We start from the raw sequence: 14,521 nt of genomic DNA, 5'->3' as shown, positions 1-14,521 counted from the left end.
ATAACCTACTCCCCCTAAATACCAAAACAAGTAAAAAATCGACAAACCATTGCAGATTGCTTCTCATCATCATCATCTACAGTGGTACCTTCATCAACGCTAATGATTCCATCCGACACCGATAAAAGCATCATACCGTTTAGTTTTAAAAGATATTTAAAACGTGTTTTATCAAAAGCTTTGGTATGTAAATCAGCTTTCTGATTATCAGTGTGGATTTTCTCGATTCGTATCAACTTCTTCCCGAAACAATCTCGGATGAAGTGATGACGAATTTCTATGTGTTTCGTTTTTGCGTGATGAACAGGATTTTTTGTAATGTTAACCGTTGCCTCATTGTCAACAAAGATAGGGGTGTTAAGAAATTGCAAACCATAGTCGCGCATCTGTTGCTGGATCCACAAGATCTGAGAGCAGCAACTGCTAGCAGATACATACTCGGCTTCACATGTGGACAAAGCTATAGAGGTCTGCTTCTTACATTGCCAGGTGACCAATCGAGGTCCGAAAAACTGACAACCCGCTGTTGTTGATTTTGCGTTAACTTTGCAGCATCCGAAATCTGAATCGGAATACCCTTCGAGCGTGAAATCGCCTTTTCTTGAATACCACAACCCCAATGATGGAGTTCCTTTCAGGTAGCGTAATATCCCTTTCACAATCACCATATGCGAAACTCTTGGGTTAGATTGAAATCTTGCTGCGAGGCAAGTAGGATACATGATATCGGGTCTTGAAGCAGTCAAGTACATTAGCGAACCTATCATGGAACGATAGAGCATTTCATCTACCTTGTCTCCAGTGAGATCTGGGTTTGTCCCATGGTTTGTTGCTAACGGGGTGGAAGCTGGATTAGATCCTGACATCCCAAATTTCTCTAGAATATCATGAACGCACTTCGTCTGATGTATGAAAATTCCATTGGACAGTTGATCAACTTGAAGTCCCAAGAAGAATTTCATCTCACCCATCGATAACATTTCGAATTTCTGCTTCATAACTTTTTCAAAGTCTTTGCACAAATTTTCATTTGTTGACCCAAATATGATGTCGTCCACGTATATCTGCACTATCAGAAGATGTCCGTTGAGCTCTTTGGTGAATATAGTGGCATCCACTTTTCCTCGGATGAAGCTGTTGGCTAGCAGGTGTTGAGACAATGTCTCGTACCAAGCTCTCGGGGCCTAGTGTAAACCATACAGCGCTTTATCCAGTAAATAGACCTTGTCTTTGTGGATTGAGTCGGTGAAGCCCGGTGGTTGTCCGACATATACCCTCCTCTTTTACCTTCCCATAGAGAAACGCCGATTTAACATCTAGCTGATATACTTTGAAATTTTTCCAAGATGCAAACGCAAGGAAGATTCTGATCGCTTCTAGCCTAGCCACGGGAGCATATACTTCAGTAAAATCTATACCCTCCTGCTGACTAAAACCCTCGACTACGAGTCGAGCTTTGTTTCGAATAATAACCCCTCGATCACATCTTTTGCACTTAAACACCCACTTGGTGTTGATCTTCCTGTGACTATCAGGAAAATCTACCAATTTCCACACTCCTAACTTCTCGAATTGACTCAACTCTTCTTGCATAGCATTAACCCAAGAATCTTCAGTTAGCGCCTCTTTATATGTTCGCGGTTTGATCTGCGAAATAAAACAACTTAGTGAAAACTTAGTTTGTAAAGGAGCTACTGTAGAATAAAAACAAGTAAGGCCGGTCAATTTGTCGTCTAGTGCAAACGCCTGATTGTAATTCTCCAATAATCATCACCTCGCCTGGAACATCTACCTCGCCTTCCAGATTAGTAACATTCCGATTTGCACCTTGTTCACTGACAGGATTTGTTTGACTTGAAATTTGGATTTACTCCCCCTCAGAATCTGAATCACCACGATCAAATACTGGTCCATTATCAGATTCTTGATTATCATTGACTGTCGTCTGATTATCAGGAGCATGTTCTTGTTCTGAAGATTGCTGAATATCATCATGTTCTCCAGCGTTGCTTGGACCGGCTTCATCATCATTTGAAGTTTGCCGTTGTTGTCTAAAAGACTCAGCTGGGAACCTTTCCTGCGATGATTCATACTCTCTTTGAATATCCAACTCGTCAAAGAACTCCGTTTCTTCCTCTATTCCTTCTTCCATGTCAAACGAATCCTACAAAGTATCGTAGTTAAAACGCCATGAATCTCCTGGATTCTGCGGTGGCATTGTGTAACCTTGACACTCAACATTCTATGCTAGATGATCCGCTTCAAGCTTGGAACACAGATTCGTCTTAGTGGACTTGAGTAACCCACAAATATTCCTTCGATGCTCTTTGGACCAAATTTACCAAAAGGCTCTAGAACTGTGTAGGGAGACCCAAACGGTTCTAAATACTTCAGGTTTGATTTGCAGTTGTTGATCAGCTCGAAACATGTTTTGTTGAATTTCTTGACAGTGAGAACCCGGTTGAGTGTATAGCAAGCGGCTGACACTGCTTCTGCCTAAAAATTGACTGGTAACTTTGAATCAGCAAGCATCGTCCTGGCCGTTTCGATTAGCGTCCTATTCTTTCGTTCAGCTACTCCATTTTGCTGCGGAGTGTAAGGAGCACTAAATTCTTGCAATATACCTCTCTCATCACAATATTCTTCCATTTTGTTGTTCTTAAACTCAGTACCATTGTCACTTATGATTCTTCTGATTCGTGTCTGGTATAAGTTTTCAATCTTTCTGAACAACATCATCAAACTTTCAAACGTCTCATCTTTAGACTTCAGAAATGATACCCACGAAAATCTGGAATAATCATCAGTTACTACAAGACAGTAGAGATCACCAGTTATACTTTTACGTTCACTGGTCTAAAAAGATCCATATGAAGTCTCTCTAAAGGTCTTGAGAGTGAGTTGATTTTCTTTTGAGGATGTGATTTCTTCTTCTGCTTGCCTTTGACACAGCTAATGCACTCCCCTTCCAGATGGAAACTTTTCAAATGAACCCTAGTAACTAAGTCATTGTGCACCAGGTGATTCATTTTTCGCAAGTGAATATGACCCATCTTTCGGTGCCACAGTTTTGATTCTTTTTCTGTTGCTTTTGACATGAAACAATGAGCCTGACCCGTGGTAGTAGTAGCTACGCTCATGTCCAACACATACAGATCATTGACTCTAGGTGCTCTCATGATAATCCACTCTTCGGGACCAACAAATCCTGGTTTCAAGATCAAACATTCTTTGTATGTGAAGTGCGTTGTATACATTCTATCACAAATCTGAGAAATACTCAGAAGATTGTTCTCAAGCTCGGCGATGTAGTTCACTCTTTCAAACATGACAATACCATTTGATAAAGTTCCTTCACTAACTATTCGACCTCCTTGATTTCCTGCAAAACCCACGTATCCTCCATTAAACCCTCTAACATCGTACAGCAGGGTCTTCTTCCCCGTCATGTGCCGAGAAGCTCCACTATCCATAATCCTTCACGAAACGGATCTCGAAAGCTCCTGCACATGTCAAAACAATTTAGTTAGATTTGGATGCCACCCAAGCCTCTTTTGACTCAGGTAGCTGGACATTGAGGACAGTTCTTTTGGTGAACAATGGTGGAAAATTTTTGTCATTCATCTTCAAGCTTTCTTTAGACTCAACCTCAACCTCAACCTCTTTGTATAAGAAAAACTCATCTTTCTAAGGTTGACCAGATGGTTGATCTTTCTTTTGAACATCTTTCTTTTCAGAAATGAGCATTTGTTTTTCAAGTTTCTCATAGTAATCCAAAGGAACATCCATCTTTACCGGTGTGGTAGAAGATGATTGTTTTTCTGACTCTAAAATCTTTGGTTTTGGAGAACTTGTTTTCTTTTCAACAACTTTTGGCTTCCATGTTTGTTGAGATGATGCAACCCGTGTGTAAAACTTGTCGTTTTTAGTTACCACATTCTTTACAGGTTCAGTTTTGATTTTGGTGTTTTCATTTTTCAAAACTTTCTTCTTAACAACCATTGGAGCTTTTCCTTTTCCATCAACTTTCTTTTTCTGACTCTCAACAACTTCAGTCTTAGGCTTTGATTTGGTACACTTTCGTGCAATATGTCCAACTTGATTGCATTTGAAACATGTTCGAGTATCAACTACCCGACTTGTGCCTTCAGTCTGAGGCTGTGAGGCCTTCTTCTCAAAGAACTCTTTATTTAATTTTGAAAAAATTTTAGATTCTTCATCAGTTAGAGAACTTGAACTTGACACAAACACCTTTTTCTCAGCAAACCTTTTGTTTTGAACATTCTTTCTTCGATAATTCTTACCACCCTGATATCCACCCGACCATCTCTTTTGATTGTTGTTATAAAAACGCGGTGGTACAACAGGTTTCTTATAGTAAGCTTTATCTTTTTCAAAATTCAATTGTCTCTTAGCATGTTTCAAACCTTCAATTTCCGACACATCAATCTCAAGCAACTTAAACACATTTCTCAGTTTGCCAACATTCACATTCTCTATTGGAAAATCACGATCCGAATACAACTTATCAGATCTCGCCATCTTGTACATCACAAGATTAGGTTCCTCATTTAAGTTGTCTTTGGATTTAGATTTTGGAATGTATTTATCTAAAAAGCATTCATCATCCTCAGTAGTGTCACCTTCAGTTTTCAAAACATTCTCAGCCATGCTTTTAACAATTTCTGATTGGACACTATCCTCATCGGACGATGAAGTGAATGTGACATCAATTGTGTCTGGAAGTTTCACTTCATTTTCTTCTTCATCATTAACCAACCCGGATTTTTTCTTTGAAAAATTATTTAACACTGGCGGTGGAACCTGATGATACCCCACCCCTGTTCTATCAGAATATACATCTTCGCCTGCTTTGTTCTTCCCAATTGGTTTAGGAACGATATGTTGAAGAACAAAACTTGCGGAGTTGTAACTAGTCAATTTCAACTGAATGCGTTCATTTTCAATTTTAGCTTCTTGAAACTGAAGCTTCAACTTAGCACTTTCATCCAGTTGTTGGTTGATTTGCTCCTCTTTTACCCTAAGAACTCCTGATAATTGCATATTTTCTTTACTTGTCTTACCATTTCTCTCATCAGAATCTTTTACCGTTCGTTTTAGCTTCTCAAAATTTTCTGAAAGTTGACGATTTTCATGAATTAGTTTTTCGTTTTCTTTCCTAATTCTTTCTACGTCACTTTTATCATTTTCAATTTTCTCAGTTAATACTTTTTGATGTTCATTTGAAGCTTTGAACATTTTGTCACGGTTTAAGATCTGACTTTCAACATTTCGGACTCTCTCTGTCAGTTCTTCTGTTTTCTTACCGTTAAGGTAAGCAAGCGTACCACAAACTTTGCACTTTTTCATGCAATTTTTGCAGTCGTCCTCAGTTTTGACTTTCTTACCTGATTCATTTATAGCATCATTCTGACTGACCTTGCTTTTAGACTCAGTTCCAGAACCAGACACTACCTCTAGCTCTTTTGCAGCAAGAACTTTGTCAGCCATTTTCTTCCTGTTTTTAGCAGTAAACTCTTGTGACGTATCAATAATCCCATCATCAACTTTCTTTGTCTGCTGCTCTTTCTCTTTTTCTTTTTCTTTCTCTTCAGCTTCTCCTCCTCCCTACCACATTCTCTGCCTGGCTTCTTCTTCTTTAGCAATTTGCTGGGTGAAAATTTCAACACTAACAGAAGCTGGATCAACTGCAATATTTCCTTTGGAATCAAGGTAACATTCTCTATCAGCATCCCATCTCTTTGCCTGCTTAGCTTCTTTGAATGTATGATAGATTCTGCTCATCCTGTTTTGAGCTTTCATCCTTCTGTTGACAAACTTTTCTTCTTCTGTTCTGCTATCTTTAAAAGAAACAATCTTTGCTGCCGTAAAAGCATAACCTACTGTGTCTTCCTCTGGCAGTATATCACTCCAATCAAAACCTTCGTCGTCATGAATCACAGCAAGTGCTCGGGATTTTTCTTTGGGAACTTCTTCAATCTGCTTCATTCTGGGGGATTCAGATTTGTTCTGATGATAAATTGCTCTTTTGTAATAATCCTCTCTGAATGGATTTGCCGTATCATCAGCATAAGCATTTCGACACTCTCTTTTAAAATGACCCTTTTGTTTACATTTAAAACACGTGACTTTTGATTTATCAAACCCTAATTTGGTTGAGGGCCCGCCAATAGAATGTCTCCCAGTAATCTCAATGAAACGCTGTGCTCTTCGGACTGCACTGGCCATACACCACCTGATATCGATCAGTTCCATCTCTTCAGGATCTATTTGATCATAGTCCTCCTTAGTCAGGTTAGTGTTTCCAATCTTGCCCGCCACGAGACTCTCGTATGATTCTAACACAGACGCTAAAAACACCATTTGCTGCTTTGCGGATTCTTCACTAAAATTTTGACCATTCTTTAGATCCACAAAAATGTTACATTGGAACAGATTCTTTGAAGCTGATTGGCTTGGAGTTGTTGATGATGATCCACTATGAAACCCACTGCTAGGAGTTTCTTGATTCACTATATTTGAACTTTCTGCAGAAAATGTTGTCTTTGGTGATGCAGATTTCGGGATCATACTTCCTCTGTAATACAGCTCCACATTCTACTGATAAGATGAATTGTTGACTTTGCTAGATTTCTTGATCTCTAACTCATGACTTTCCAGTCTTTCGATAAGCAAATCCACTGTCAAATCTTCTAACTTGATTGTGTTTTTCAGCATCAGGGCAAAGTATTGCCAATCTTGCTCATTCGGAAGTAAATCAAATAATTTGTCAACCAACTCTTTTCGAGTATATATGATTCCGTGTCTTGCCAGCTCCATCTTCAAATGCCCAAATCTTTCAATCATCCTAGAAACAGATTCGTTTTTTAAACATCCAAACAAATCAAATTCTTTTCTTAACAACTTCTTTTTGTTTTTTACTATCTCAGCACTACCCACACATTTCACTTTCAATTTTTCCCATAGATCTTTTGCATTTGTGTACTCAATCAACAATATTATGTCGTCTCTCACAGACTGATGAAGCAATGCAATGCACTTTAGTTCAACAACAAAACTATCAACATCCTCAGATTCTGTCATATTTTCATAGTCTAATCTTCCCATATTGAAACCATTCTTCAAGCTCTTCCAACTTGTATATGCAAACGCTTTAAGCCATTCTTCAAATCTTGTAGCCCATCTATTGTATTCTTCAATCGCCATTAGCTTGGGCGGTTTGTTGTACGTTCCATAAGCACTCAAAGCATCAGAAAGAGTTTTCTTTGTACTCGGATTTGAAACATTTTCATTTGTATTGTTTGATGTATCATCTCCGGTGTTCCCCGTGAAAGCAAACATATCACTAAAAGGATTCATAAACTTATCCATCTTCACGTATCTGAAACAATCAGCAAACACTTAGAAAATTTTGATTTTTAACAAACACAATTTCAAACGAAATTAGTTCACGCGAAATTATGAACTCAAGCGAAATAACAATCTACAAACGAAATCAGATTTCAAGCCTTTTCACACGAAATAGCCTTTCAAACGAAACTACTCCTTCACACAAAATACCCACTCAAACGAAATTAGGTATTTCAAGCGAAATATAATTCCGTACGAAATTAGCTTAATTAGTTTCAAGCGAAATTAGCCAATTTGGTGCGAAATTAGTAATTTCGTATGAAATTCTCAAACGAAATTTGATTTCGTGTGAAATTATCAACACTTTCAAGCGAAATTAGGCACAAAGTGTAATTCCGTGCGAAATTACAATGACAATTTCGAACGAAATTATGATGACATCAGCAAGTCCGATCTGTTGTTCAAGCGAAATTACCAATTTTATCAGTTTTAGATCGAATTAAGGTCCAATTCTTTCAAGGCTTAGTTAAAACATTGTTTCGCTTATGATATGTGAAAATCAAGCCATTTTGACCGTTAAATCTTGTTTAATTTTGAAAAGAAGGAGTAGAAGTGATAGAATCAAGCTGAATTGATATGAACTCTTCTTCCTGAACTCTGATACCACTTGTTGGATCGTCGTGTGACCCTAACGAGTCAATCAGAAGAGTTATATATCAAAATCAAAGGCGGAATCAGTGATTCTGACGTAATACAGCTTGAATTCCCCTAATTATCTTCTTATTAATCAATTCTGAGCTTTTAGATCGTTTGACAAACTGGCAGCACCTCGACTCTGAATTGGAAAAGTTACAAATGAGATGGTGAGCTTGGTATTTATAGGAGTGGTAATTCCGTGTGGAATTAGCTGTTGTAATTCCATGTGAAATTAGCTCTTCACACTCAAACTTGATTTTTTCCCGTACCAAGCACCATTCTATCTTATCTAGACACAAGACTCTATAAAGACGAAGTTACCAGACATTTGTGCACCAACATTGAATACAATTTTATTCACAATATAGGTTTTTTTTTTGTATCGTAAGCTATAGTGAATATCGCTACAACGCCGGTATAATATTGAACCTAAAAACACTAATATATATATATATAAAGTTCTCGTATACAGATAGTTAGTTGTTTTTTTTTTTTTTTTGTATGTTAACCAAAAACAAAAATTAAAGCCTATTTTACCTTGGAATTTTTGCATACTATAAATTGCTTTTGAACCAACTTCCTTTTCTTTTAGAACTTTATATTATTTTTTTTGACCATTTTCCGATGAAATGGTTTAGTGTGGTATGTAGTGCTACTAAAGACTTTTATGATCAACATCTCGTCACAACATGCGGATTGGTATCAAGTCATTGAGACTGTTAGATATTAGGGCTACAATTTAAGGGGTTTAGATTATTTAGTAATCTAAACTTAAGCTTGAGTCTTTGAGACTGTTAGATATTATTGACCACGACCACTCTCTTCACTTTCTATTCTCTTTCTCTAAAATACCACACTTGATTATTTCATTGAAGTTTATATTAATTAGACCTTTTAGAAAATGATAAATACAATTAGCAAGAAAATCTACTCTTTTATATCGAATTTTTTATTAATCCTTTTAACATATTTTGCCTAGAGCTGTTTACACTTCGGTTTAAATGGTTTTTAGGTCATTTGTGAACCAAATCATTAGTAACTGTTTTTTATCATTGTAAACAAAACCAAATAGTTGAAAATTAAAAATAAACCAAGCGAAATTGATACTAATGGCTTTGGTTCACGACTTTGGTTTATATGCTTTTATAGGAAAAAATGTATTAGATACAATCAAATCAAAGAAGCCATATTGTTTCACATTATAAAAGACTAACTCCTTATGCTTCATGTGTATAAACCAACTTAAAATATGTAAAAGCCCAAGTAAAACATAAAAAAATGTATAGCACAAAATCTTACACGTTTGGGTTTTTTTTTCCAACTAGTTTTGAGTGTAAATATTAACCAAACCCTTTGGTGTTTGGTTAATGTTTACACACTTTATTGTTTGGATTTTATTATGGGTTTAAGTTTTTGTTGAAACAACAACTAGAAATAAATCTACTTGTAGAATTCCATGACCCATGAGTTGCAAACAAAACATTCCTTTCTAATCCCTGTGAATCCACCACCTTTAGCTAGTGCAAGAAACTCATCCTCAGTGCGCTCCTTTCCACCTTGAGAATGAGCCATCATCACCACATCTAAGCCACTGTTGACTTTGCCAGACGAGCTCGTGTCTGGTACAAAAGATAGAATCGCATCTACGATAATAACCTTTCCGTTTTCAGGCAAAGACCTATAGCAGTTCTTTAGTAACTTTATGCAAGAATCATCACTCCAATCATGTAAAATCCACTGTCTCATATGTAATTAGTTAGCAACATGTTAAAAATTGATATATAAATTTAAATAGGGGTTGATTTAAATTACCTTCATAAAAATGACATCTCCTTTAGGAACCTCTTTAAACATATCTCCTCCGACATGTTCTATACCTATAATAATTCATTAAATCACAGCCATTTACATGTGTATGGTTGTATAAAATATAGCACAAAAACACATCTTATCTACATTTAAAAGTTAAATCATTTTTCACACATTATTCTCACGCAAGAGGGTGCCTACAAATAAATATAAGTAAATATGTAACCATCTTACAGTTATAAGTAAGAACACATTTCACAAACAAATGTACAAATATGCGCAAATGGCAATAATTGTTTAATGAAAATGATAACATGCATACCTGGATATACGGGTGCATGTTGAGTCACATGTGGCAAATCGAAATTAATCCCCTTAATGGTGGGATGCTTCGATACAATCATACTAAGTGTGATCCCTTGACCACCTCCAACATCAACCACACATCCGAGATTGTCGAAACCACGATAGTGCTTCAGAATTTCCTTCATTACAATAGTACTATGATCCATCATGGCTTTATGGAAAACCTCACTGAATCTTGCATCTAATGTTGGATATTCAAATGCGTTTGCTCCATGAGCCTTGTCAAATGGAACGCCTCCGTTAAGGACTGCATCTTCAAGTTCAAGCCTTGTATATTGTGAACACAAAAGCACGTAGAATCAATATAATTAAAACAGCTAAAAGCGTGACAAATAAGTACAAATCAGACATATACCCCCATAATGTGAATAGTTATACTTTTATTTTAAACTCACAACTTACTTGTGTATAGTAGCGTATAACTATTTCTCCTTAATATTGTATGTGCAGCTTAGTTTGGATAAAACCTCTCCAATAAATCTTTTTTAATTACAGACTTTAATTCCTTAATAATAACAGAAAAATATACTGTAACCATATACTATTAAAATATGCAATTATATAAATAAGTTACCGATAAATAATAATTTTCTTTTATATAAAAAAAGTTTGTACAAAGCAATAACAATTTATGCATGCATAAACAACTATAGCTGTTATAATTGTATGTTTTAATTAAATGTAGACTAAATTTGAGGAAAAGAAAAACATAAATATTCATCACACCCTACCAATAGCTTTGCTATTTATGACATTTTTTAGGTAAATTTGCTGTTTTAAAAAATACAAGGGTCAGATTCATACAAATATAACACAATTACGAGGGCCATACAGTCATACCATTTACTCCGAGAAGGGTATAAAATTTCTTTTACACCAACTCATTTGATGTAAGTTTTTAATTATCTTTTATGTTTGTGTTCCAACATATAATTTTGCATGCTCTTATGGCTTTTAATTGAAAATAATTTATATGAATTCAAATACACGGTTGCGATATATTTCTTTTGTATCTACATTTATACGAATTGATATAAAAATGAACTTGGAATAAAATGTACATATATAAAATTTATTGAGCGTAGTTTTCTTTTTAAAGTTGCATTGAATTGTAGATTAAAATAGATAAATTGTCACAACCTGTTGAATTTTTATTAACATCGCATATCAATAAAGAAAAGTTATACGAGAACAACAAAATTATATATATATATATATATATATATATATATATATATATATAGGTAGGGGATCCTGTACAAAGTGGAACTTTTGTGAGAAGTGTGAGAAATAATTTGGGAATGACAAGTGTCCTTTATCCTAATTAATTCAAAAGGGTATATTAGTAATTTGACATTCTTATCATTTAATTGATTTCCAATATAACTGCCAAAAAAAGAGACTAGGAATGAGTTTTTATAGGGATTGAATCGAGTTTTGAATTAGGAGAAATTTAGGAAACATATTTGTTTTTACGATTTTATGCATCTGATTGTTTTATCTTCTTCATCATCTTTTAATCGCAACATCTTTTAATCATACATTGTTCATGGCGTGGTGTTTTAAACATCTGGATACATTGTTCATGGCGTGGTGTTTAAACATCTGGAGACATTGACTATGATTCAAGTTATGGTGTTTTATCTGGAGACATTGTTCATGGCGTGGTGTTTTAAACATCTGGAGACATTGTTCATGGCGTGGTGTTTTAAAACATCTGGAAACATTGACTATGATTCAAGTCATGGTGTTTTATCTGGAATTCGATAAAACACCATGACTTGAATCATAGTCAATGTCTCCAGATGTTTAAAACACCACGCTATGAACAATGTCTCCAGATAAAACACCATGACTTGAATCATAGTCATGGTGTTTTAGAATCTGGGAATGTTTTGTGTTGATTGTCCAGATATAACACCATGACTTGAATCATAGTCATGGTGTTTTAAAATCTGGGAATGTTTTGTATTGAATCATACTCATGTTTTGTATTGAACAATGTCTCCAGATAAAACACTATGATTCAAGTCATGGTGTTTTCTGGATTCCAGATAAAACACCATGACTTGAATCATAATCAATTTATCCAGATGTTTTAAAACACCACGCCATGAATCTGATTACATTTCTTCTAAACGTAAAACACCACGCCTTGATTCTTATATAAAACAAAGAGGCTTCCGATTTAGAACTTGGTTATTAATTCCGATATTTAAGGAAAAAGGAGTGAATGTAGGTGTTTTTGGTTGTGTAGGATACGGTTACCATATTTGAAACATTGAAAAAGACACTATTGCCCTTCAATTTTACATAAGGTCCCTCTAATTAAAACACAATTTACATTTTTATACCCTATTGATCTCAACCATTAGATCAAATATCCAATGGTTTAAAACACTTCTTACCCTTCTCACATTTTAAATACTTTTTTACCATATTCCTACCCTATATATATATATATATATATATATGTATATTAAATAAAAAACTTGAAAAATAAGTACAAATTTAATGTGTCGCAACAAATGTGATATATAAAGCTTTTATAAAAAGAGTTTTCCATACAGAGAGATGAAAAAAACTCATCCCCACACCAATTTAAACCTTAGGTCACTTTTTCAAACGTTAAAACTTTAAAAATATATACATCTAGCATTTTTTATTATTTATTTAAGTATAATATTGCTATGTTAAAAATACTTTTTTAAAGTAAAAGACGTAGGAAATGATGTAAAGGTGACACGTGGCTTATGAGATTTTTATTCGCAATGGTAGTTGAGTCAATTTATTAATTCCATCAACTTTTTAAAACTCAAACAACCTGAGATTTTTATTCGCAATGGTAGTTGAGTCAATTTATTAATTCCATCAACTTTATATGCGAAACTATTTTGTTTATTGAACATTTTTTCTTTAAAATGTGATAATATTAATGTGATTAAACTTACCATCCGTCAATAAATACTTTATCTTGATTTAAGCTCATGAGAGGACCTATGGATGCCCCATCTTCGTTCGGGATGAAGTATTTGGCCATGGGGGTGAGTCCGTACATTCGAATGTGCCTTGATTCATGGACCTCTTCGGTGCAAGTGACAATCGAGTGGCTAGCAAGCAAACCAAGCATACGGTCTAGCATGGTGGGCGCATCTTGGTTGGAGATTGATAAACGAGAGGCAATATCACGAGTTGAGACTCGGGCATCTGGTCCCATTTCGGCTATAGCCTCTAGAACCTTAAGCTTGATTGTGCTCGCTAACACCATGGCCAATGGTATGGAGTTAACCAATTCCATTGCGCAAGAAAAGTGATCCTCACTGGAACCCATTTTTTAGAGAACTCTAGTCCTTTTTTGTTTGTTGTCAACAACTTATGGCAGTCCATTGCTTGCATGTTGCAACCCTTTATATAGATATTATTAGATATTATAGGTGTGTGCATCCTTTGTATAGATATAAACACGATAATATATATATATATATATATATATATATATAGAAACGGGATCAGGAGAAAACGCTTAAAAGTCTGAGAACGGTGAGAATGCTTCCTGGCCCAACACGTGTCACGCGACATAGAGAAGTGCGGAGAGGCTTTTTTGTCCTTTCATATTTCTTTTTTTAAATGCGTGTCACTTCATCTTTCCATTTTTTTGGTGTTTAATAAATACGCGAAGTTTTATTGTTTTAGATCAGGATCATAGTAAATATTTTGGCGTTTTAAGTATGTTTTTGGCGTTTTTATTGTTTTTAGATCAGGATGCAGGCCTATAATGTAAAAAAACATCAGTAATTTTCTTGATTTTATTATATCAAGTGTTGTGTCATGTAGGATACAGGCCTATAATGTGACAAGCAATTATGGCGTTTTGAAAAGATAAATAAATTCAATTTTCCATGCATGTAGTGGCTTTTAATATAATAAATGTTTGGCAATAATGATACCGTCTCTTCATTTTACTGTTTAGCAATTACTGTTTCGTTCAATTTTATATGTCAGTTAGTGTTAATTTTTCCGGTAATACTTTGTTTGCCGTTTTTTGGCGTTTTATCTAGCAACATCGTGATTTGCTAGCATCCGTTCTCACAGTTTTTCACACTATCAGACGTTTTGGTGTTTGTAGTTTTTGGCGTTTTATACTGAATTTTTTTAAATTATTATAGAATTAGATAATAAACAACAGAGAATTAGATAACAAACAATAGAAAATGAAAAAAAAATTAAAAATTATAATCTAATTTCTCATTCAAATCTTCACTGTCATCAGTCTCTTCTA

General features: G+C 35.1%; 1 protein-coding gene across 1 annotated transcript; it reads right to left on the bottom strand.

Annotated features, from left to right (window-relative positions):
- Window positions 1–9,331: 9,331 nt before the first annotated feature.
- Window positions 9,332–13,648, bottom strand: LOC110941120 (caffeic acid 3-O-methyltransferase). Its single transcript, XM_022182745.2, has 4 exons — window positions 13,194–13,648; window positions 10,199–10,509; window positions 9,880–9,944; window positions 9,332–9,804 (listed from the first exon to the last, which is right to left on the bottom strand). Exons 1-4 carry the CDS (start codon window positions 13,571–13,573, stop codon window positions 9,508–9,510), a joined length of 1,053 nt encoding a protein of 350 aa, XP_022038437.1. The 5' UTR covers window positions 13,574–13,648; the 3' UTR covers window positions 9,332–9,507.
- Window positions 13,649–14,521: the final 873 nt, after the last annotated feature.

This window comes from Helianthus annuus, chromosome 5 (assembly GCF_002127325.2).
Source record: "Helianthus annuus cultivar XRQ/B chromosome 5, HanXRQr2.0-SUNRISE, whole genome shotgun sequence".
NCBI classification, from domain to species: domain Eukaryota; kingdom Viridiplantae; phylum Streptophyta; class Magnoliopsida; order Asterales; family Asteraceae; genus Helianthus; species Helianthus annuus.
Note: the sequence above shows the minus strand (reverse complement) of the source record. Positions and strands in the feature narration are given on the sequence as shown.

Coding starts and splice junctions, on each gene's coding strand:
- LOC110941120 (XM_022182745.2), bottom strand. CDS start 13,573: ATGGGTTCCAGTGAGGATCACTTTTCTTGCGCAATGGAATTGGTTAAC. Junction 9,945..10,198: donor ACATGCACCCGTATATCCAG/GTATGCATGTTA, acceptor GAATTATTATAG/GTATAGAACATGTCGGAGGA. Junction 9,805..9,879: donor GAGATGTCATTTTTATGAAG/GTAATTTAAATC, acceptor CATATGAGACAG/TGGATTTTACATGATTGGAG.